General features: G+C 54.9%; 1 protein-coding gene across 3 annotated transcripts; it reads right to left on the bottom strand.

Moving 5' to 3' along the window:
* Nucleotides 1-4,297: 4,297 nt before the first annotated feature.
* Nucleotides 4,298-12,241, bottom strand: NKAIN1 (sodium/potassium transporting ATPase interacting 1). Of its 3 annotated transcripts, none has more exons than XM_004705030.2 (6): nt 12,110-12,241; nt 9,811-9,891; nt 7,827-8,024; nt 6,889-6,949; nt 6,282-6,363; nt 4,298-6,107 (listed from the first exon to the last, which is right to left on the bottom strand). In XM_004705030.2, the coding sequence occupies exons 1-6, from the start codon at nt 12,167-12,169 to the stop codon at nt 6,098-6,100; spliced, it is 492 nt and encodes a 163-aa protein (XP_004705087.1). In that variant the 5' UTR covers nt 12,170-12,241; the 3' UTR covers nt 4,298-6,097. The 3 variants fall into 3 exon arrangements, with proteins under 3 accessions (XP_004705087.1, XP_045154995.1, XP_045154996.1); XM_045299060.1 differs by having other exon boundaries at nt 7,827-8,048; nt 12,110-12,239; XM_045299061.1 differs by having other exon boundaries at nt 7,827-8,040; nt 12,110-12,192.
* Between the last annotated feature and the right edge of the window lie 10,547 nt (nt 12,242-22,788).

Genomic DNA, 22,788 nt, shown 5'->3' with positions numbered 1-22,788 from the left:
TGCTATAGGCAGGGGAGAGCTTCCCCCTGTAAGTTTCTAAGACCATACATCTTTATAGGAGTAGAAAGCCTCATCTTTCTCCCTCAGAGCAGCTGGTGGTTTCAAACTGCTGACCTTGCAGTTAGCAACCCAGCAGGTAACCACTAAGCCACCAGGACTCCAGAACTAAGTCTTGAGGAGGCTACCAGTGCAGGGTTCCATCTCCAGGGGAAGGCTTTCTTTCTGCTGGCTCTGGAAGGGTTCTTCTCTTTGAGCTTCTGCTCTTGGGTGATCTGCATGTTGCTTGGCGTCTTTCTTCCCTCCTCTCTGTGGACAAGTTTGCTTCCCAGTCTAACATAAAGGAAAGGCCTTCTACTTTAGAGACGTATCCAATGGAAACCCTACGGATCACAACAGAATGTTACCCAACCTGGTGCCAAAAGTTGACCCACAGGTTGGAAGGCACAGAAGATACAGGGGCCACCCCAGGGGATTTGAACCTATCACCATCACGAGGATGGTGCAGCACTAGGTCATGTTTGGTTCTGTTCTACGTGAGTCAGAGCCAGCTCGATGGCAACCCCACCCCCACCTCCGCTTTATGACTCAACAGTTATTGGGAAGAGAGGTGGACAATACAGGGACTGTTCTTCTGTAAGGGTTTGTTTGTGGGAGATGGCTGGAGTCCATCGGCACTGGGGAAAGTGCTCCAGGCTCTGTGGGAAGACCAGCTCGACTGGTTCTGCCCCAGTGGCAACTGTGGGATTTGGACTCAAGGTCCTTGACTCCCCACTCAAATCTTTACTCTCCAGCACCAGCCAGCTCCAGAGCTCCAAATGACATGCTGGAACTCTTGGCCTCCAGGTAAAAATCCCAGCCAGGAGCAAGATCCACATGACACACGTGAAAATTAGATTAAAATACTGTGGGAAACAAAGAATGGGAAGAATCCTTTATTCTCTTATGTTAAGAAGTTTGGCAGGCGGGTTTCTGGGGTGGAGGGAGGTCCCCCCGCGCCCCCCTCCCCCCAGTCAGAGACAGTCCTAATCACATTCTTCTAATTAACACTGTTCCCCACTATATCCTCCCCTAATAGTGTTGCCTTCAAGTTACCTCTTGCAAGCACATCCAGCACATCCCTGATTGCTATCTAGCCCGCTGCTTGAACTAAGAGCTTTCTAGCTCTCTAGGTTCTGAAGACAGCCACTCCCTCATACCTGTCCCCAGCACTGGTGTTGGGTTACTCCTCCAATGTACTCAGGGACCTTTAGGGCTAGGGTACAGCCCACTTTGTTATGTACGTGGTTACCTGTAACTAGGGGGGTTTGAACACCACCTCCCCCAGAGTATATAAATCTCTGTTGGAAATATATTCTCTCTGCGTGGACCTGGCTCCTGGAGTCATGGCGGTGGAGGTGAACCCTTGCATGCTTTATGTTGCCTGAAGTCTCTTTATCTCTCCATTACACTCCCAGCCTTTGGACCCATTCAGTTGTGGGGGCTGGCACCCCACCAAATACCATCCTGTTTTCTTCGGAACCTCTGTTAGTTCTCTGTAAAGGATATTTCTGGGTGAGTCACTTATGTTCAAAATCCTTCTGTCGCTACCCACAATCATTGCATGGAATGGATGCATTGACATTTAGGGCAGCTATCACCGGGTACGTACCAGCCATTCCACAGGAGGAAGATGGGGCTGTTTGCGCCCACAGAGATTAGTCTTGAAAATCCAAGATAGGGCAGTTATGACTTGGATTTGACGGCAGTCAGTTTAGTTTGTTTGGGTATTGTCTGCTTGTAGTAGCTAGATACAGGATGACCCAGTCTTGGTGGCACAGTGGTTAAGCACTTGGTTGTCACCCCAAAGGGAGAAAAAGTGACAGCCCAGGAGACACAACGGAGCAGCACTACTCTCCTAGAGGCTCAGGGTGCTTAGAATGGACTTGATGGGACACAGCAACTGGATACCAATACAGTTAAGATGATGCTCGACAGCAAACTAAAGGGTTGAGAGTTAAAGTCCTCCCAGAGGCGCCTGAGAAGCAAGGCCTGGCTATCTACTTTTGAAAAACGAGCCATTAAAAACCTAATGGAGTACAATTAGCCTGTGACACACGGGGTTCCCAGGATCAGAATTGGGATTCCCGGATGCAGTGCCTCTTCTGTGTTACACGGTGAATGGGCTGTTGCAGGTGTGATTAGATTATCCTAGTGGGCCCAATTTAATCACAAGAATCCTTAAAGGCAGACCATCTTGCTCAGCCGTTGTCAGACATGCATTGGAAAGCGTTGCAGAGAAATGTTGCTGGCTTTGAAGATGGAAGGGCTCATGGGCCAAGGAACACAGGCAGCCCTCTCGTTGCCTTCAAGTCGATACCGACTCACAGCGACCCTACAGGCCTGGGTAGAAATGCCCAAGAGTTTTCAAGACTGTCACTCTTGATGGGAGTAGAAAGCGCGGCCTTTCTCCCAAGGAGTGGTGGGTAGTTTTGAACCGCTGACCTTGCAGTGAGCAGTCCAACATGCAACCACTACACCACCAGGGCTCCTTTGCAGGAGGCTGTAGAAGCTAGCAAAGTCACAGGGACAGAACCTCTTCTGGAGCCACCAGAAGAAATGCGGCTTGGCTGACATCTTGAGTTCTGCAAGGAAGGTTCTAAAAGAATCAACTTTTACTGCTTTGTCACTAAAGTGATAATGTGTTAAAGCAGCAGAAAATGAACACCACTCTTCTCTTGCTCTCAACTCCAGGCCTCCTCCTACCTCCACCCTTGCTCCTGCTGTTGAGCCCGCCCACCTGGGATAGTCTGATCCCATGTCCTTGAAACGCCCATTAAAGTAAGGATCCCTTATCATTCCACCAGGTCCTCAGAATCACCCTTCCGCCTACTAATCCTGGGGGCTCACCAGTAGACCAGCAAGCTCAAGGACAATCAATGTCTGTAATTTCTTTCCTGGGGATCCCAGGTGTCCCCGTGGCTCACGGCCCACAGGGGTTGACATAAAGGAATGAGGGTATCCCTATGTAAGAACCTGTTTCTGATCCCTTAGCTGCATCGGGGCTTCGTGGGGATCTCGTGACAAAAATGCCCATTCTACCGTGGTGCTGTGGATGGGCGGGTATGGCTCTACTTGTGTTACCGGGGAAAGATTTCCAAGCTGCAATCACAACTGGAAAGAGTAAGGGCAGAGCATAGAGCCCTTCATGTGCTTCCTCGATGACAATTTGTGTAAAATGTAAAGCATCTAGGGAGGTTCCACTCGACTGCTAATGTAAAGGCTGGCAGTTCAAACCCAGTCAGTGGGGCCTTATTCCAGAATGGCCACCCCAGGGAAACCCTCTGGCACAGTCCTTACCTGTAGCACAGTTAGGTCACTGGGAGCCAGCATGACTTCGTGGTATTTTATTTATGAAAAAAGGGGATTGTTGAGATTCGGTTCACAGCACCTCCCTGTGGCCAAGCAGAGGGGCCTGGATGGAAGCCATCTGTACAGAAGTAAATCACCCGAACTTTCTCCCGCCACGCTTTGAACTGTCCAGCTCTTAGTAAGCAACCCAACTTGCTTGACTGTTTGTACCCCAGTGTTGATGTTAGCAGGAGGCCTTGCTGGCATAGTGGTTACGCATTGGGCTGAGATCCACAAGGTCAGAGGTTCAAAGCCATCAGGGGTTCCCGTAAACGGTGACAATCTCAGAACCCCCCGGGCAGTTCTATAGACCCTGTCCTACAGGACCGCGACACGCTGGCATCGCCACAACGGCAGTGAGTTTGGTTTGGGTTTGGCTATTGCTAAAGTGCCATGAAGTCGGCTGCAGCTCGGAAAGAGCCCCCTATAGAGGAGAGGATGGCACACTGGCCAGCCCTGTGCCATGCACATTACTCTTCTGAAAAAAAACAAAACAATATGGATTCCTGGGCTGTATTGCCAGGAAATTGTGTTTCGGGTGGGACGTAGGAGCTGTGCCTGACAGCTCATCCAGAAGCAGCCATGCAGCCGAACTGTCAGGAGGAGGGCACAACCAAGAAGAAAAGGCTATTTGGAAGCTTAAACTTGGAAAGTACTTCATCAGAAACCTGTCCCAAAGCCTGGGAAGCCAGGTTGGAGAGCCCACTGATTGAGTCCAATCTCTGGCTTGTGGATGAGGAATGAGAGAAAGAGAGAGAGAGAAAGGAGACTTGTTCAGTCACACAGCCAGGACAGTGGCCAGCCATGTTTGACGATGATGACCATGCCAAACCTGCCCCTGCCCACGCCTGCCCGATGAGGGACTTCTCCCTGAGAAGCCCAGCTGACTCACAGGTCAGGAGCACAGGAAGACAGAGAAGAAAACACCATCTTTAATCAACCCACCTGCACAGAGACCCAGGGACTACCCGCCTCACAAGGTCCCCGTGAGAAGGGCCCAGTCCCCGTGCAAAGACCATCTTATAAAAACAAAAGGCTTCAAAGCACCAGTGGCTAAACCCGTTGAGTAGAAAGAGGGAGGAGAGTGAGGTGGGAGAGGTGGTAGGAGAGGAGGCTGGAGGCAGGAGCTGGTGCAGCCCCAAGGGGACTGCTGCCCTCTGGAGCTGCCCCGCCAGCTGGCTGGGTGGACCATCTGGGGCCTTGGTGCTCCTGGTGGCCAGCAGAAGTCCCGGGGCTGGCTACAGGGCACGGCACTGTAGATGGGACAGTGTGAGTGTGGTCTGAGTTCCACGCTATTTGGCCTCCCAGAGTAGAAAGTGCTAGGGCCAAGCGTGGGGATCAAGGACAGAGTGGTCCTCATGGCCAGGCCAGGTAGGCAGAGGTTTGGAGTCGGGGCTCCCTCCAGTGTCCCATCCTCCATTCTAAGCCAGGCCCACTCCCCTTTCACAGGCATGACACCGAGGCCTGACTCCTCCCTCAGGGGTGTCTGTGGAGTAAAAAGCCTTGTTTCTATATTACCCCAAGGTAGGGCAGGGCTCCTGGCCCTCCTACACCCCCATTCTGCACAGGCTCCACTCGGGAACCATAGGTCTGCCATCTGGTGAGGTGGGTGGAGCCTTCTGGGGTTGGTGGACAGGGTGAAGGGGAGGGGGGTCGGAGGTGCAGCAAACCCAGCCTCAAGGACCTAGAGGGGTGAGGCAGTTGAACTGCGCCCCTGCTCTCCTTTACTAAAGGAGAGCGCTTGAAAGATGTGCCCGCTGCGGTCAGAGGCTGAATTCAGGGCTCTGGGCTCCGTCCATCTGGCTCCCAGCGAGAGAACGGGTATATTGCTTTAAGAGAGGTGTTGGCAAGTGGTGGCAATGGTGTGTGCGTGTGTGTGTGTGTGTGTGTGTGTGTGTGTGTGTGTGTGTGTGTGTGTGTGTGTGTGTGTTGGAGATCATGTGGATCCTAGAGTGTGCCAGCTGGAAGGGGGTTTAGAAATGAGATTCAGAGATCACCAGCCTTGGGGTTTGGGAGTCTGCAAAAACACAAAGTGCAGTTCAAGGTCTGGTTCCACCAACTGCCTAACGGTGTGGCTGTAGCAAACGGCTTCCCATCACTAGGTCTCGGTTTTCACATCTGCAGAATGGGACCAGCAATTCCAGCCTAGCCCAAGGAATTGGGAACCAATGAGAAGGCTAGAAGGACTTCCTCCTGCTAAGGGATTGTTTAAATTAGTGAAGGCCAGCGAGACCGAGGCCTAGAGAAGACAAGGGTTTTGCGAAATGCCACAGATAGAGTCCGTGACAGAGTAGGGCTCCTGCTCAGTTCGAGGTATCTCTCCACGGCTGGTGTGTGCGCGTGCGGTGTCTGTCCCTCCTGCTTTGTCTACGGACAGAAAGCAGGATGCAAGTGGAGGGTGAATGGTAGAGACAGGGGAAGGAAGGGAGGCCTCAGCTCACACCAAGGCTGCGATTAAAAAAATTTACAAACCCCGCCCCGCCCCACCCCTGAAGTCCGAGCTGCAAGGGCCCAAGGCCAAGGCCAAGTCCGCGTCTCTGGCTGCAGATCTAGGTGGGGGCCGGCACGGGCTGCAGTTGCTCCACGAATCGCCAGAGGGCGCGTCCTCCTGTCTTGGCTGGAGCTGGCCGCAGCAGCTGTCAGTCTGTCCGCAGCGGCTGTCCGTCCAGCCTCCCAGGGCGCGGCGCCGTGGGAGGACGCGGGGCAGAAGCTACCCGGACCTGGAGAGAACGCAGGCGGGTTGGAATTCAGAGAGAAGTCCCTGAAGGTACAGGGGCAGTGAAACCCGGCTGCCCTCCCTTCCGCTGCACTCCCCCACCCCACTACTAACATCCCAATCCACCACCACTTCCGCTCCGCCACCCCCCCCACCCCCGCCCCCCGCCAGGACCCACGTGTACAGAGGCTGCAGTTGTAAATGCGACGTCTTCTGGGGCGCCTGGTAACCGTAGGAGTCAAAGCCGCCAATGAAGTCAACTGTGGGCGGGAGGTGGGGCAAAATTAGGACGGTTTGGCTACTGGGGTCGGGGTGGGGTGGCGGTGGGGGGTTGGAAGGTAGGAGCGGGGCGTGTATAGGAACCTGCGTCTAGGGTCCTGTTAGGGAAGCATCTGAAGCGCAGGGCCCCACGCTCCGGGACAAAGCCAGAGACGGCGTGGGACCAGCCAGACTCCAAACAGAGAGGGAGCTTTAAGGCTGGGTGGAGCCAGGCCCCGAGGGGGTGGAGTCAGCAGGGCAGTGCGGCCTCCCAGGGAGCAAGCCCCAGGGGCTGGGCGGGGCGAGGCGAGATTACAGGGGCTGGGCAGGCAGAGGTGGGGTTTGTAAAATCTAAGTAGGGGCAGGGTCACGTGGGGTTTTTGGAATGGGCTCCTTCCCGGCCGCCAGTTGGGCCAGCCCAGGTCCCTCCCGCCGCGGCCGTTCGGCCCTGTCCAAGGTGCTGAAGGCGCCAGGGCAGCGAGCAGCCACGTGCCAGCACTTCTCCAGGGGCGGGGCACCGCACTCACAGCTGTCCTCCTCCTCCAGGAAGACTTTGCTCACGTAGCAGGCGAACACAAAGCCGAACAGCTGGGAAAGGGGACAGGGCAGTGCGTCAAGGAGGGGAGCACCTATGGGATACCTGTCAGGTCTGGCTGCTGGTAACAGGTGTCAGGCCGAGGCCAAACCCATAGAACAACGCCAAGTTAAACGATGAAGTTAAAGTTGAAGTCAAACATACCCAGTCCTGTTCTCTGTTCTGGGAGTGTAAATTTGGGCAAGTAGTTACTTTACCTCACGGGGTGGGGTTGGGGTGGGGGTGGGGGCCGCTCAGCTTCCCCCAGTGGACTTAGATAAATAGCACATCGGGAGGACCTAATGTAGGGGGTTTAAGTGGAGAGAAAATGTTTTGAGAATGATGTACAAATGCGCTTTACACAATTGATGTGTGTATGGATTGCGATAACAGTTGTATGAGCCCCTAATAAAATGTTTTAAAAAAAAATAGCACATCGGTTGTCAGGAGGATCATGTGAAGTTATGTGGATTAAAGCGCCTGGAACAGGGCTCACCCAGAGCACCTCTTCCAGAAATGGGAATGACTACTAGTTTGGGACCATTTCCACATCACCAAGCAGTCTCTTTCATCCTGGAAATGCTCCGAGGTGGGTACGGTCGTTCCTATTTGCAAATATGGGAATGCACTTGGAGAGGGCAAGATGACTTCTCCAAGGTCACACATGGGGTGTAGTGGGGATGGAAACCCACCCAAGAATGACTCGCGGTCTGATGTGCCATCCTGTTCCTTAGATCTGCTCCCTGCCTGCAGGAGGCCAGGAGCAGGGCCAAAGGGAGGTGCTACAAGGTATGGCCTGAAGACCCAGATCCCTCCCCCTCTTGACAAGCACTTGATAACGCCCCTGGGGTGGGGTGGACAAGAACAGGAAGCCAGGCTAGAAGGACTCACTGCTAGGAATATCTGCAGAGCGCTGCTGAGTGCCTCGATGTAGGGATAGTCAAGCAGGCAGCCGGTGACAGAGATGACGTGGTGGTCCTCCAGGGCCAGGCGGGAGTTTAGGACGGGTGTCACCAGGCAGCCCGGACCATTCTCCATCCACCAGGAGCGGTGCAGGGATGTGTTGAAGGTCATGATGAAGTCCCGGTCCTGGGGGCAGAGGGGCCTGGGATACTGAGCAGGGAGGAGAAAGAGAAACTCCCCAAGTCCCAGGAGACCCTATGGAAGGCCTGCTTCATACTGGGACTCAGCAAGAGCAGCCTCCTCAGCAGGTTTGATGAGGGAGCTTGGGAGTCTGCACCTGTCCACGTTTGGCCAGTAGATGGCACTAGATGGCCATGCAGACTTCACTTTTCCCATGCCTGGAATGGAAGGGGCAGCTGCTGATCTACTACAGACTCCTGAATTTCAGGCTGGAAGGAGCACTAACAGTGAGTGAACAGGTCAAATTGCCCACTGATTGGTGAAACCCTTAATATTGGTCCCATTCATGGCCCATTTCGCTCCTCTCTCCCTGTGTGTGACCCTGGGTAAACCTCTGGTGGCTTCGATCTCCAGCCTCTCTCTATCCAATGGAGGCAGGGCTAGCTTCAAGCAGCTCTCAGGTATGGGCATCCTCAATCCTCATCAATCCACTCACTCACTCACACATGCACTCACTCACCCGCTGTGTGCTGCTCGGGCGAATAAGCCCTTAGATGCCTATCATCTCCTCCTCTGGCAACCTCATTTAGTTGGGGTTGACGTGACCTCCACTTGATAGAGGAGGAAACGGAAGCTCAGTGAGGTGAGGGCACTTCCCCAGGTCACGCAGGAATGTCAGAGTTGGGACTTGAATCTAGCTGCGCCAAGTTACAAAGCCCAGGTTCTTATCCACTCTGAAAATGGACACTGTCTCCCCCTGGACTTGCCGTCCTCTCATGGTGTCCTCCAAGCGAAATACACCTTCTGTACAAGTTCTCCATCCGACAGGAACCAAGCCCACTGCCCTCGAGTCCACCCTGCAGGACAGCGCAGCACTGCCCCCAGGGTTCCCAAGCTGTCATCTTCACAGAAGCAGACTGCCCCAGCGCTGCTCCACTGCCAAGCGGCTGCTGGGTTTGAACTTAGATCCCTGGGTTTGTAGCTTGACTGCTTCAACAGTGTCCCCAGGCACTGCCCACCCCCACCCTCTACCCAAAGACATCCAAACACCAAACTCACTGCCATCAAGTCGGTTCTGACTCACAGAAACCCTGTAGGACAGGGTGGATTTCTGAGGCTGTAACTCTTTGACAGGAGTAGAACGCCTGGTCTTTGTCTTTCTCCCACACACAGAGCAGCTGGTGGTTTCAAACTGTTGGCCTTGCAGTTAGCAGCCCGATGCATAACCACAATGCCAGGGCTCTTCCCCATATGACAGTCCCTTTGATTTTCCTTGAATAAATACAAGTCTCTGAGCCGTACCAGGGCCACAGCCCTTTGACATGCCTTGCTCTGACATTTCTGTCGCTACTGGAGAGGGCGAAGAGTGACGCAGAGGCCTGGTGGCACAGTGGTTCAGGTGCGCAGTTGCTAGCCGGCAGGGGGGTGAGAGAAAGATGCGGCAGTCTGCTTCCATGGAGACAGGGCTGCTGTGAGTCCGCGATGACTTCAGAGCAGCGGGTTGGGTGGGTTTGGTAAGAGTTGCTCTCTGGGCCACTACATACTACTGCTTTTTCTGAGCTTGTGATCAACGGGGGCCTCAAGCCCATCTCCACACAAACTTTTCTTTGGCCTTATCTGCTCCTTCGTTTGTTTTAAAGAAATGCAGAGAGGGCAGGAACAAACTGGGGGAGCACCGATTATGTGATTGTGTGGAGGGTACCAACAGATGGTGCCCCCAAACCCCACACGTGGGACCCCTGGGGAAGCAGTAGAATCTCTGTCTCACGGCACTGAGAGGCCTGAGGCTTACCTGGGACAACTGGCCGACCTCCAGGTAAAAGCAGATGATAAACGCGTTCCAGCCAACCCAGAGCACCAGCCAGGCTGCATACTGGGAAAAGCAGAGGTGGGGTCAGAGGCAGGCCTGGGTAATGAGGATGGGGCGCATTGGTGGAGATGAAGCTCAAGGGCTGCGCAGCTCTGCCCTGTCCTATCGGGTCCCGTGAGTCGGCATCGGTTCACTGGCACTGAGCTTTTTCTTGGGTCACCTTCCGACCTGCTGGTTCTGAATCTGCTTCCAGGAAGAGCTCAGTTTTAAGTGGAGAGAAAATGTTTTGAGAATGACGAGGGCAATGAATGTACAAATGCGCTTTACACAGTTGATGTGTGTATGGATTATGATAAGAGTTGTATGAGCCCCTAACAAAATGATTTAAATAAATAAAAAATATAAAAGAAAAAAAAAAAAAGAAAGAAAGAGCTCAGGAGTATTTTAAATACATTTTTCCCTAGGGCTTACCCCACCTTGCACAGGCTAAACTCTGACGAACCAACTTCAATGTTTTAAGCGATCTCTAGAGGACTGTGACATGAGCAAATGACACTTAGAGACGGCAGGCCACTAGAGGGCCGGGACCTTGCCCACCTTACTCTCCACTGTAGGGTGGTGACTAGCTCTCAGCAGGCCCTCGGGTGGGTGGATCTGCTAACAGCTATAAGAAGTGGCTTACAAAGTGGTGCATGTCAGGCCACAGCTGGTCTTTGTAAGTGACTGTCAGGGTCATGTGGGAGGCAGAGGGCAGGCATTTTCTATAGCGGGGAAGGAGGGAGGAGGGAGGAGGGGTGGAAAAGCGCTTCACTACTGAAGAAGCAGCCTTCATTCTTATAAGTGCTTGTGATCCTTGTGAAGAGGCAAGTTGAAGCTGAAGCCTAAGGATGCTAGGAGCCTCCGACGAGAGAGACAGGAAGTTATCCCACAGCCTGGTGGCTGAGTATACAAGTGGGCACATCTCACACTCGGCTGTGGCTGGTGGAAGGGATGAGGGGGTAAGGACAGGGCAATGGGTAGGGGGAGCAGATGGGAAGGGGTTCCAGTCCCAGGTCGGGACCCTGGAGGCTCACTACTAGGCCACACCCTTTCTTCCTTCCCTCCTGGTTCTGCAGACTCCATTGACTGACCGAAGCCCGTGCCCCGGCCCCAGCCCTCCCTCCATCTGGCTGGATGTGGAGGGCAGGGGCTGGCCTTTCAGTCCTCCTGGGCCCAGACGTGGCCAATTCTGGGAAGAAAAATGCCTCCTTCCCTCAGCGACGGGCCAGGGAGGGGATGGGAAGTGCTTCGGGAGCCCGTTATTTCCACTCAAGTCCTGTGCCTGTGGGTCAGCGGCTGTCCCCTGGCAGGGAGTCTTGCTCACACAGGTGTCGGACACTCGCCTGATAACAGAGAAGGGCTCCCTTCTCCTACCTTGGGTGAGAGAGGGCTTGGGGAGGGTCCTGTTCACCTGGCGCCTCGGAGCTTGGCCCGTGGGTGGTGGGAGAGTCCCTAGAACGAGTAGGAGTGGGCTCTGGTGACAGTGTGACATTGTGTGCCACTGTCATTGTGGGCGTCCAACATGTAGGCAGTGAATCTACGTCAAAAGCCTTTTCCCTCAAGAGAGGCTTGGGAAAAGATCACTCGGGAACAGCAGGGGCATGGGTGGGTTTGGTTGAAAACAGAAGTCTGATGGGCCCTGGGAGGCTGGCTTGGAATGAGGAAGAAGGCGGGAGGGAAGCAGACACAAAATCTAACTCCTGGCACTGAAGTGCAGGCCGGCTGCTCTAGAGCAGGCCGTGATGAGCATGGTTGTGCAAGGACAGACCCCAGTCTACCCGCGGGTCAAACCCAGCACAGCAGCCAGCTGACCAGGACACGCTGCCAAGAAACTGAAACCCAGGCCCATCTTGGGCTCCCCTCTCACAGTGGCTTGTGAAGGCTGCCCAGCCACCTCCAGAAACCTCACTCTCCTCATCTGGGACATGGAGTCGAAAACACACCTCACAGGGCTGGTGTAAAGAGGAGGGAAAGCTCACACAGCTCTTAGTGGCACCTGGTATGTGGCAGATGCTCCCTAAAGGATATGTGAAGGCTTGGATTGTCTCCAGAGGAAATTCGTTAAAAGAATACCAACTAAGCATTGGGATTTGGGACATCCACCCCAATGGCTAAGACAGAGCAGGACTCTGGATGCCTGGGGCAGGAGTGGGAGATCTAGCTGGGGGGCGGGGGGGGGCAAGGAGGGGCGGGCAGAAGTCAGGGGAAGAGGCTAGGTTGGGAGGGACTGGGTGAGCCATACCAGAATGAGGTACCGGGAACGGTACTGCACTGTGCCAAAGATGCCCAGGATCACCGCCATGATGTGCAGGAAGTTGGCTAGGATGGGGGCCCATTGGTAGCCCAAGAAGTCAAAGATCTGCCGCTCCAGCGCAGCCACCTGTGGGGAGAGAGCAATGGGGGTCACTGTCACAGGGACCCCACCCAGGGTGCAGGTGACACCAGTGACCATGGTGAGCAGTCCAAGAGCCGTCCCTGCTCCTGGCTAATGGAGGGACACTGGCGGGTGCGGACAAGCCTAGGGGTATGGGGAGAGCCTGGTCACCATTAAGAGAAGGGCTAGAGAGACTGGCAGTCGGGGTTGGGAACACCTTCCCCTCCTCCTCTGAGGGCATCCCCACGGCCAGCTCATGCTCAGCACCTTCCCACGTGGATCAGTCAGCACCCAGACCCTCTCTCCAGCCCACACCCATGCCCACGCGCTGAGGGACCAGGGCAAAGCCAGTGAGCCAGTCACTTCGTCCATAAACTGTTCTGGCCCAGGCATTCCTGCCCATGGGCACAGAGAGAGGGCTTTTCTCCATGCCACCCCCTTCCCGGAAGAGCTGCCAGCCAAGTCTCCCTCGCTGTTTCCAGGCGCGGTGGTAGGATCTGTCCACCCTCGTGCTGGGCTTGGTCAGGGGACTTGCCTTGTCCTGAGACTTCAGCAAGCTCCATGCAAGCAAAGGCTGGAAAAATGCTTCTGCCTTGGCACTTGCCCCCTTGCTTCACTTCCAGTTCAGAGACCAGCGTGTGAACGAGTGCAAGCTAGTCCCCCTGGGGCGAGAGGGTGTGTCGAGAAGCCAGGGAGCCCAGCCCACAGCCAGACACCCATCAGCCCAAGGAAAGAAGCCCTTTAGCTCACTCAGAAACCAGCCAACCCGCCATGGGCCGTGAGCACCCAGACTGGAAGACTCCCTTCCCGCTGAGCCAGTGCGTGATGAGTTTAAGAGGATGGCTTTGTTAGGCCCCTGAGTGGTGCCGCCATCTGTTCTGCAGCGAAAGTTGACACGGGAGTCCACCGCACGCCTTCCAAGTGGCCCCCAGGGTCCTTCTTGTTTCTGAGCGTCCTGGGGACAGAAGCCACCTGGTTTGGAATGGCACCTCCCACACAGTCTGCCCACGTGTCGTGGGTGGGCTGGGACCATGTCTAGTTTGGGAGGTAGGCATGCCATCCTAGACTAGCCGAATAATCAGCGACACAGCCATGGGTCCAAGGCTGGGAACTCACTCCCCTGGGGCCCTGGCCCCGCAAGCCGCCCGAGATGGGTGCCGGCTGGTCACCCCGAAGGTGGCTAGAGGGGCTAGCAAGCCGGAGCTGTTCTCTCCGCCTGGGGTCTCGGAATGGGGATGGGCTGTCTGTGCCACTTCGGGGTGGGCAGCCTGCCTGAGAGGGAGCCGCAGTGAAGGGACGGGGGAGTGGAGAGAGGAGCGATCAAATGAAGTGAAGTGCGAGCTGAGGACATCCTCTTTGGTCCTGGGTTGAGCCGCGCTGAGAGCCACTCCTCTCTCCTTGTATTTCTCACTCTTAACCTGCCTGCCGGAAGTAGCAGGGCAGAGAGGAGGTCTGGCTGGGGACGGAGGGGAAGATTCTGAAGGCTTGCGTCTGGTCCCCAGCAGGGAGGCAGGAGTGGAGCTGCTGCCACACAGATGGCAAAGTTTGGGCAGAGACCAAGGAAGCAAGGGGATGAGGGGTGTGCAGTGGTGCCAGGCCCAATCCTGGCACCCACCCAGCCTGTCTCTTGTGAGTGACTCCCCTCTGAGCGGTTCTGGAGATTGTAAAGAGTGTTCCAAGTTCATCTCTCCCCGGACCTTCCTTGGCAGAAAGGTAGGGCTGGGCTCATGATCTTATTTTGAAGAGAGCAGGAGGTTCAGAGAAGGGACGTGACCAGCCCAAGGTCACACAGCAGGTTGGTGGCAGAGCTAGGCAGCCGTTCTGCCTGCCTCTGCCACCTGTCCCAGCTTGGCACAGACTACCACCTTCGCAAGTGGCATGGACTTGAGCGTAAAGAGGTGTGGCTTCAGGGAAAAGGTCTGCCCCTGGCTCCTGGGTGGCCCTGGGTCTCAGGCCCCTCTGTCAACCATAGAAGGCGCAGGACTAGATGATCTCCAGGGGCCCTTCGACATCAATGACCTGCTGACTCTGCAGGAGAGACACCCCAGCTTGCTCGGGACCCACTGCCGGGGTCTCTGGGTGCTGCTCCCATTCCCCCCCACTCCCTTCCGTCTCTTCCCCTCCCACCCGGACTCGACCAGGCCCTCCGGCCCCAGGAGCCCGGTGGGTGGGCTGGGGTCCAGCAGGATGCTTTCACCCAGCGGCTTCAAGGGGAGGAGGCTCTGATCAGAGGATGGAAGAGAGGCTCAGGCTTGCAGCGGAGCTGGGGAGCCACCCTGGCAGATACACACACCTAATACCAGACATCCCCACCCCCACCCTGCCCCGGTTGAGAGCCCTCTTCTGCTCTCCATGACCTGAGGGACAGACCGGGTGGCAAGAGGCCGGAACAAGAACAGGAAGAAACCCTGTTGTGACTCCAGCAGCTCAAATCCCTGCTCTGCTGTGTGATGCCGTGCAAGTCACTTTCCCTCTCTGAAGTTATTTGCTTGACTGCAGAGAGGGAACTTGCGGTGAGGCTGAAGTCCCATAAACCAGCAGACAATTAGCCTCACTCAGTGGAGGTTAATCAATCACAAAAGGGGAAGACCTCCAAGAAGGACCCACACAGTGGCAATGAGTTCAGGCACGGGCACAGCTTCGAGGACGGCACAGGCCAGGGCAGCGTCCCACCTTCCTTCACACAGGGCTGCTATGGGTGGGAACAGATTTGGCAGTACCTAACAGTAACAATTCCTGGTAGGCTACGGAAGTGTCATTTCCAAACAAAAGTCTGCTAGGATCTGGCCTGATCCTTTATTCTCTGTCGACTCCTCCCCTCAAGCAGCTGAAACAACCCTTGCTGCCCCCCCTCCCATTCCTTTTATTGAAGTCCTCCTGGGTCTTTACCTATAAACCCCATGGTCATGGAGTCTTCCAGGACAGCCCCATTCCCTCCTCCTGGGAAGACCTCCCTGACTGCTCTGGCCCAAAGGGCTCTGCTCTCCTTCCATTAAACACAAAGCACAGGCTGCCCCTGTCATTCAGGGCACTGAGCGGCCAGCCAGGCTTCCACTCACTTCCCGCCCACTAGTGATTCACCCACACGCTGACCACTGCCGTTTATCCATCCTTCCAATACCCGACCCCTCCTCTCCCCCAGGAGGTCCTCGCTGACTCATTCACAGGGGGAGCACTCAGTGTGGGGCTCAGAGCTGGCGCTGGGATGCTGGAGAAGTAAGTGCGGTCACCAACTGCCGAGAACTCCGGTCCAGCAGAGGAGTGAGGGCGAAAGTGGACAGTGACAAGGCCGGGTGACCAGGGCCTACAGAATGCCATCTCTCTCGCCAATGGAAGTATGGAGATGGATTTAAACTGTTCTTTTTCTTTTTAAATAAAATCATTTTATTAGGGGCTCATACAACTCTTATCACAATCCATACATACATCAATTGTGTAAAGCGCATTTGTACATTCATTGCCCTCATCATTCTCAAAACATTTCCTCTCTACTTAAGTCCCCGGTATTAGGTCCTCATTTTTCCCCTCCCTCCCCGCTCCCCCCTCCCTCATGAGCCCTTGATAATTTATAAATTGTTATTTTATCATATCTTGCCCTGTCTGATGTTTCCCTTCACCCACTTTTCTGTTGTCTGTCCCCCAGGGAGGAGGTCACATATAGTTCCTTGTAATCGGTTCCCTCTTTCCCACTCACTCTCCCTCTACCCTCCCAGTATCCACTCACACCACTGGTCCTGTAGGGATCATCCACCCAGGATTCCCCGTATTTCCAGTTCCTATCTGTACCAGTGTACATCCTCTGGTCTAGCCAGACTTGCAAGGTAGATTTCGTGTCATGATAGTGGGAGCGGGGAGGAAACATTTAGGAACTAGAGGAAAGTTGTATTTTTCATCGTTGCTACATCGCACCCTGACTGGCTCATCTCCTCCCCAGAATCTCAGATCTAATAATAATAATGTATAATTTATCCAGGGGTCACAAGTGGGGGGGCGGAGGGGGGAGGGAAGGACTCAAGTAGAAAGAAAATATTTGGGAAATGATGATGGCAACATATATACAAATATGTTTGATACAATTGATATATGGAATGTTAAAAGAGCTGTAAGAGCCCCCCAATAAAATGATTTAAAAAATTAGTTCATAAAGTGTGGTTCTCAGATCCACAGCATCAACCTTACCAGTAAGCTCATTAGAAATGCACATTTGGGAGACAATGGACGGTGTAAGATATTAAAATAAAAATAATTTATAAATTATCAAGGGTTCATGAGGGCGGGAGGTGGGGGAAGGAGGAAAAAAATGAGGAGCCAATACCAAGGGCTCAAGTAGAAAGAAAATGTTTTGAAAAGGACGATGGCAACCTATGCACAAATGTGCTTGGCCAAATGGATGTATGGATTGCTATGAGAGTTGCTGATGCCAGGGGTTTAAGTGGAGAGCAAATGTTTTGAGAATGATGAGGGCAATGAATGTACAAATGGGCTTTACACAATTGATGTATGTATGGATTGTGATAAGAGTTGTAAGAACCCCCAATAAAATGATTTATTACAATTAAATAACATTTAAAAAACTAAAAAGATCTCAGACATAACCTCTATGCTAAAAGTCCTGGTATTTTCCGCTAGAAAACCAAGTCAGGTATCTCTAGGCATCTGCGGCAGTGATACGCACACACAATTAACTGACACAAATAAACACAGTCGTAGGAAACACACTCCCCATTTAGAAAGGATCACGTAAGGACGGTGGTGACTCACATCGGTCTTGTCGTGTCTTTGTTACGTTGACAGAGGAACTGTGTGTGGGCAACAGTACACTACCCCTTGGAATAATTTCAATGTATGTGCACCGGGGGTGGTTACTTAGGGGGATGCTGACACCTGGTAGTCTGCAAGTCTGCTTGGACTAGCTTCTAGCCTCTCTCTCCTCAGTGGACCAGAAGGAAACCTGCCATGGGCAGAAGGTTTCTGATTTCCAGAAGAGGGGGGTTGGTTAACCATTCCGCCCAACATTCCTACTCAGCCAAGGGCTCTTTCTAAAATATACATCTGCTCAAGTTATTCTGTCATCAATGCAACCCACAAGAAGGCTGGGCAAATCCTCTGGCTCCTGGGCCCACCAATACTGCAGCCACACAGGTCCCCAGGCACACAGCACCCCCTACCCGAGTCGAGTCCCCTTATCCTTAGTCCCAGAACAACAGATGGCAGCCAGTTACCCAAGCAGCCCAGTCATCATCTGTGGGCAAGAGTAAGTTCCACATTCCTGACCCTCAGTCCTCTATGCCCTTGGCCTCCCCTACTCCCCCAGGCTCCGTGCTGTTTTCTCCTGACCCAGCCCCCACTGACCCCTGCACATGTCCCTACAAATCAGGAAGTGCCCTCTATTCTCAGCTCCTCCCAAGCGTGTGTGTGTGTGTGTGTGTGTGTGTGTGTGTGTGTGCGTGCGCGGGGAGCCAGTTAGCTGAGCTTCAGGAAGAGGACCAGCAGGGGGGGGGGTGGACTCGGCACCTTCTAGGTCAAGTTATAGGTATTTTCTATCAGAAAACCAAGTTCAAGGGGAGGGAGGGAAAAAAGAGGAGCTGATACCAAGGGCTCAAGCAGAAAAAATATTTTGAAAGTGATGATGGCAACATATGTACCAATGTGTTTAATATAATTGATATATGGATTGTTATAAGAGCTGTAAGAGCCCCTAATAAAGTGATTTATCAATTAAAAAAATGTAGCCTAACTAAAAAAACCCAAGTCCAATCTCTCAGGATCTCTGTGGCCCCAACGTGTGCAGCCGGTGCCCCCACCGGGATAAAGTCAACACAGTCTCAGTGTGGTGGCCGGTGTAGTGGCTTCCCCTCCAACCTTCCCAAGCGCCTCTGCTTCTCCTCTGTCCTCACCCCCTGCTCCCCAGACAGGTGGGTGGGGGTGGGGGTGGGGTGGATGCCCTCTGAGGATTGGCCCCAGCCCCACAGGCCTGGCCCTGGGGTTGCACTGCCCTCCTGACCGCTGGGCTCCACCTCCTGCCTCTTCCTTGAAGTGGGCTTGGCCCCTGCATGATCCTGGTTGACCTGGCATCCTGAGCCACCCCATCCGGCACCCTGACCTGCAAGTCTCCCACCATCTTCCCTCTGCTTCTCATTAAAGGCCACCCTCTGGGCTGCGCCTTCATCTGTCACTGTTCTGCTTTTGACAGGCCCCTCTGTGACCGCGCCAGTGCACACACGGCAATGGCTGTCATCTCCTGCACGGGGCCGCCTGCCTCTGCCCCTCGACTCGCTCCCATGCTGCAGACCACGGGATTTCCACGGTTTGATTTTTTTTCTTTGAAAGTAGATCACCAGGCCTTTCTGCCTCATTCATTTAACCAAGGAAACGCTGCTGAAACCTGTTTGGCCCCCTAGCAGCATGCAAGTCTTGATGGACTGGGCCCCTCACGAGCTGAGCCCCTTCTCTCGCATCAAAGGCCCTGCTTCCTCCTCTGTTCTCAGGTGCTCTCCCACCTTCCACCATCCCTGCTAGCCAGGAAACTCAACTTCCCCCTCTCCCCGGGGGTCCTTCCTGCTGGCTCCCCAGACTCAGTTACCTTTCCAAGCCTGGTGTTTCACTGTGCCTCAAGTCCTCTTTCTAACGACACTCTTTTGACAACGAACGCAGTTCAAAGGTCTCCAAACCCTCCCTTGCTGCTCACTCAACCAAAACCGCCCACTATCATCTGGTATGTTGCCTGGCCGCTCAACAGCTGTCACTGAGGCCACCAGCGACCTCTGAACCCTGGTCACCAACCCCAGCAGCCAGGTTGCATTTCTCATTTCCTCATCTCCCCTGACTTCCTGCCAGGGACTCTCAGGCTTCCGGCAGCGCGATGGCCAGTGGGGTACAGAGCCCACCTGTCTGGGTTAGAATCCTGGTGCCACCAGTTAGCTGACACCTCCGGGCAAGTCACTTAACCTCCCTGGGCCTCAGTCCACAAACTGGGCACGGGTCACAGTGCCTCCACCACGGGTTGTGAGGAGAAGCGGTGGGATGTGAGGTCCCACAGCACTCCCACTGGCAGGCATGCACCCTCTCCCTGTTTACCTGTCTCGGGCATTAGAAGGCAGGCTCTCGGAGGGGAGGGCAGGGAGTCCTGTAAACAGCTGTATTTCCCTTGAGGAGAACAGCACGTGGTCCTGTGCAGGTGATGAATTTAAGCCCCATGTCTATCACTGCTGGCCTCTGCTGTCACTCTAGTTCGGCTCAACACTGGGGGCAGACCAGGCCCCCCAAATTAGAGTGCCTCAAGGCCAGCTCCTTGCCCCTGAACATTCCACAAATCCCAGGAAATGCTTCCTGGGGCACTAGACCACCGGCCCCAACTCCTTCACCAACTGCCCAGTTGGATGTCCTAAACTCATGGCCATTGTCATGTCGTGAGGCCACCCTCCGCCTGCTGTGTGAGCGGGAAACCACGTGAAACTTTAGATCCTGTTCTCCTCCCTGCTCCCTTGCCCCCGGGACCAGGACCGGCTGCCATCAAGTCCTGGCTCTTTGAGCTCTACCTTTCACACCTGGCCACTTCATCCACCTCCATCCTTACATGGCCAACTGCAAGGTTGCAAGGCCAGCCTCTACCCCTGCACTCTGCTTCAGACTACCCCAACCCTCTTCTCTCCAGAGTGCGCTCCGCCGGGCTCCCCAGCTGCCCCTCCCCCTGCCCTCAGCTCCCCACCCCCGCTCCTGATTATTTATTTATAGGGTAGCTGCCAGCTGAGGGGGATGCAGTTGCCATGGGAACCTTCAGACCCAGTCAGGGTTGCCTCTGTTCTCAGTAGGATGCTCTTGTCTGTCTAGACGCCAACCCCAGGAGCCCAACACCAGGTGGGGGGCGGGGGTGAAGGATGAATAATGCAGATAGGCCCACCGCATCCCCAGGAAGCTGCCTGGGGGAGAGTGTGGGGAGGGGACTGGGCTCTGGGCCACAGAGCCCATCAGAAGCCTCTTGTGCCCAAGCCCTTACCAGCCAATTCTGCAAGTCAACTACTTCCCTGGCCAAAATTCCAAGGTCTGTCACTACTGGCCTTAGGCACAGAAGTCAGGCTGTCTAGGGAATGGCCCGGTTGGTGCCTGGGAAGTTTCTGGAGAAGGTTTAGTCCAGCTTGGCTGTCTCTCCCTTGACTGTGGTTCACCAAGGGCGGAGGCGGGGAAGAGCTCCTTGGGGTGGGGGAGTTGCTAGCTCGCTTAGCCACGACCCTCCCCCTGCCAGAGCCTCGGTTTCCCCGCTGAGGAGTCAGGCAGCGCCTGTGGACCCCCAGCACAGCACTTGGCTGTGGTCAATACTCAGGGCAGGGTAGCAGTCTTTCCTACCCCCTCCAGCCCCCTCCTCCCACTTTTCCCAATGGATTTCTGAGGCAGCTGACAAAATTAAACTCGACTCAGCCCTTCATCCGTGAAATGAGAGAGTGGGGCTGGAGCCACAGACAGAAGCGCAGGAAGGACCCTGAGATCAGCTGGTCCAACCCCCTCATTAGGGAGGTGAGCAAACCCACAGGCAGTGATGGGGAGGGGCTGGTAAGGCAGTGACTTGTCCCCCTCCTGAGATCAGCCCCTACCTCCAGTCTGGCTTCTGCCTGAAGCAACACTGCCTCCTGCCCCTCCCCGAGCCTGGGCTGCAAGAGACAAGGATGGACTGGGCGAACCCGGTGTTGGAGGACGGCCAGGCGGTCTTCACAGGGTCAGGGGGGATGGGCCTGTTATGGACGCCATCTGTTGAACAAGTAGTTCTTGACCACCTTCTAAGTGCCAGGCCCCAAGCCAGGTGCAGAAGGTGTGGCAGGGACCAAGCTGGCCCGAGAGCTCCCGATGGAGACAGGTACCCTCTGGGTCTTGATGATGGAGGCTGCTCAAAGCGGGCTGTGGAAACCCCACCGCCACCCCCACCACACACACTCAACACCCTGGGGACAGTCCTCAGGCTGGGATCCTGTCCCGACACTGAGCCAATGGGCCTGGAATGCAGTTGGTGCTGAATAATTGTGTAATGAACGAATGATTTATTCCGCACACGTGACTGGGTCTGTCTGCTAAGTGAAAAAAGGCAAACTGCAGAACAGAAGAAGTTGATCCCATTTGTGCCTACAACCCCTCGCAGGCTGTTTGTAAACGCCGAAGGAAGCCCCGGGTTATTAGACGTTCTCTCGAGGGAGCGGGAGACGGGAGGCTTCTAAATCCACACACTTCTGTTATCTCTGGAAGTTTTCAACCACAAAGTTGTTTTTTTAAATCCAAACCAACTGAGCCCCCAGTCATGGAGTTGATTCCCAAGCTCAGGAACTCTGCCCAGGGTTTCTGAAACTCACAGGGCCTCTACCGAGCCTTCCGAACCCGTGCGTGAAGGGTGGCCTGCCGCATCCCGCTCCGAGAGCCAGCTCACAGCAGAAAGATGGTCCTCACTTTTGACTCACGGTCTGAGCTCCACAAACGAGTAGCTCCGGGCGTCCGCCGATGGCAGGTGCACCGGGTGGTCCTGGGCAAGTCTCTCTTCCTCTGGGCCTCAGGGTTCCCATCTGTGCAAGGGGGGCTGCGGTCGCTCCGAATCACTGACTAGGCTGCTGCAGGCGACTGACCCTGGGACCCAGTGCCCTCTGCTGAGGGCTTACTGGGCCTTCTCTTTAACCCCAAACTGAACTCACTGTCCTGGACTCCAGGCCGCTCACTGAGACCCTGTAGGACAGGGTAGAGCGGCTGCCCCTGAGACTAATTCTTTATGAAGTAGAAAGCCTCATCTTTCTCCCGAGGAGCGGCTGTTCCGGTCAACTTCTGACCTGAGGGTCCCAGCCCAATGGGTCACACTAAGCCACCAGGACTCTGCGTCTTCCCTGTGGCGGCGGGTCCCTGGTCTGGCCTGTGCCCAGGTCGCCTCCCCAGCCAGGCTACACGAAACCCCTCACCTTTCCTCCTGCCAACCAAAGGTACCCTCCTCTCCCTCTGGCCCTCACATGGCCACCTGTCACAGACTCAGGCATCCCCTGGGCTTCCTGAAGTCACACGGACAGGAAGTGGCAGATCCAGGATCTGCATCCTTGTCTATACCCACTGCTCTTCCATGTCCTGGCCTGCTCCCCAGGGACGGTCAGGGGAGGATGGGGCAGAGGAGCATGACCAGAACCTGCTCAGGACCAAACGGCCTCTTTCTCGTGAGCCACCGGCCTGGCCCAGCCTCCTGCGGGCAGTGCTGCCACTGCCCAGACTTACTTCCGTCCCGACCCAGCTCTGAAAACCCCACTGTGCACATGGTGGGCCCCGCCTGTCCTCGTGAGAACGACACTCGTGCCCGTTCCCTCCTCGGGGCAGGAAAAGGAAGGCCTTTCTCATGGCCACAAAGCGAGCCAACCCTCCCTCACTGCCATCCAGTCCATTCCAGCTCCTAGTGACCCTACAGGACAGGGTAGAACTGACCTTGTGGGTTTCCGAAGCCCTACCTCTTTGCGGGAGAAGAAAACCTCATTGCTCTCCTTCGGAGTGGCTGGGGGTTCCCAACTGCGGACCATACAGTGAGTAGCTCCACTCAT

Source organism: Echinops telfairi, unplaced genomic scaffold, assembly GCF_000313985.2.
Source record: "Echinops telfairi isolate 266 unplaced genomic scaffold, ASM31398v2 ScPeMD7_7457;HRSCAF=8495, whole genome shotgun sequence".
In the NCBI taxonomy this organism is placed as follows: domain Eukaryota; kingdom Metazoa; phylum Chordata; class Mammalia; order Afrosoricida; family Tenrecidae; genus Echinops; species Echinops telfairi.
This window is presented reverse-complemented; position numbering and strand designations above follow the sequence as displayed.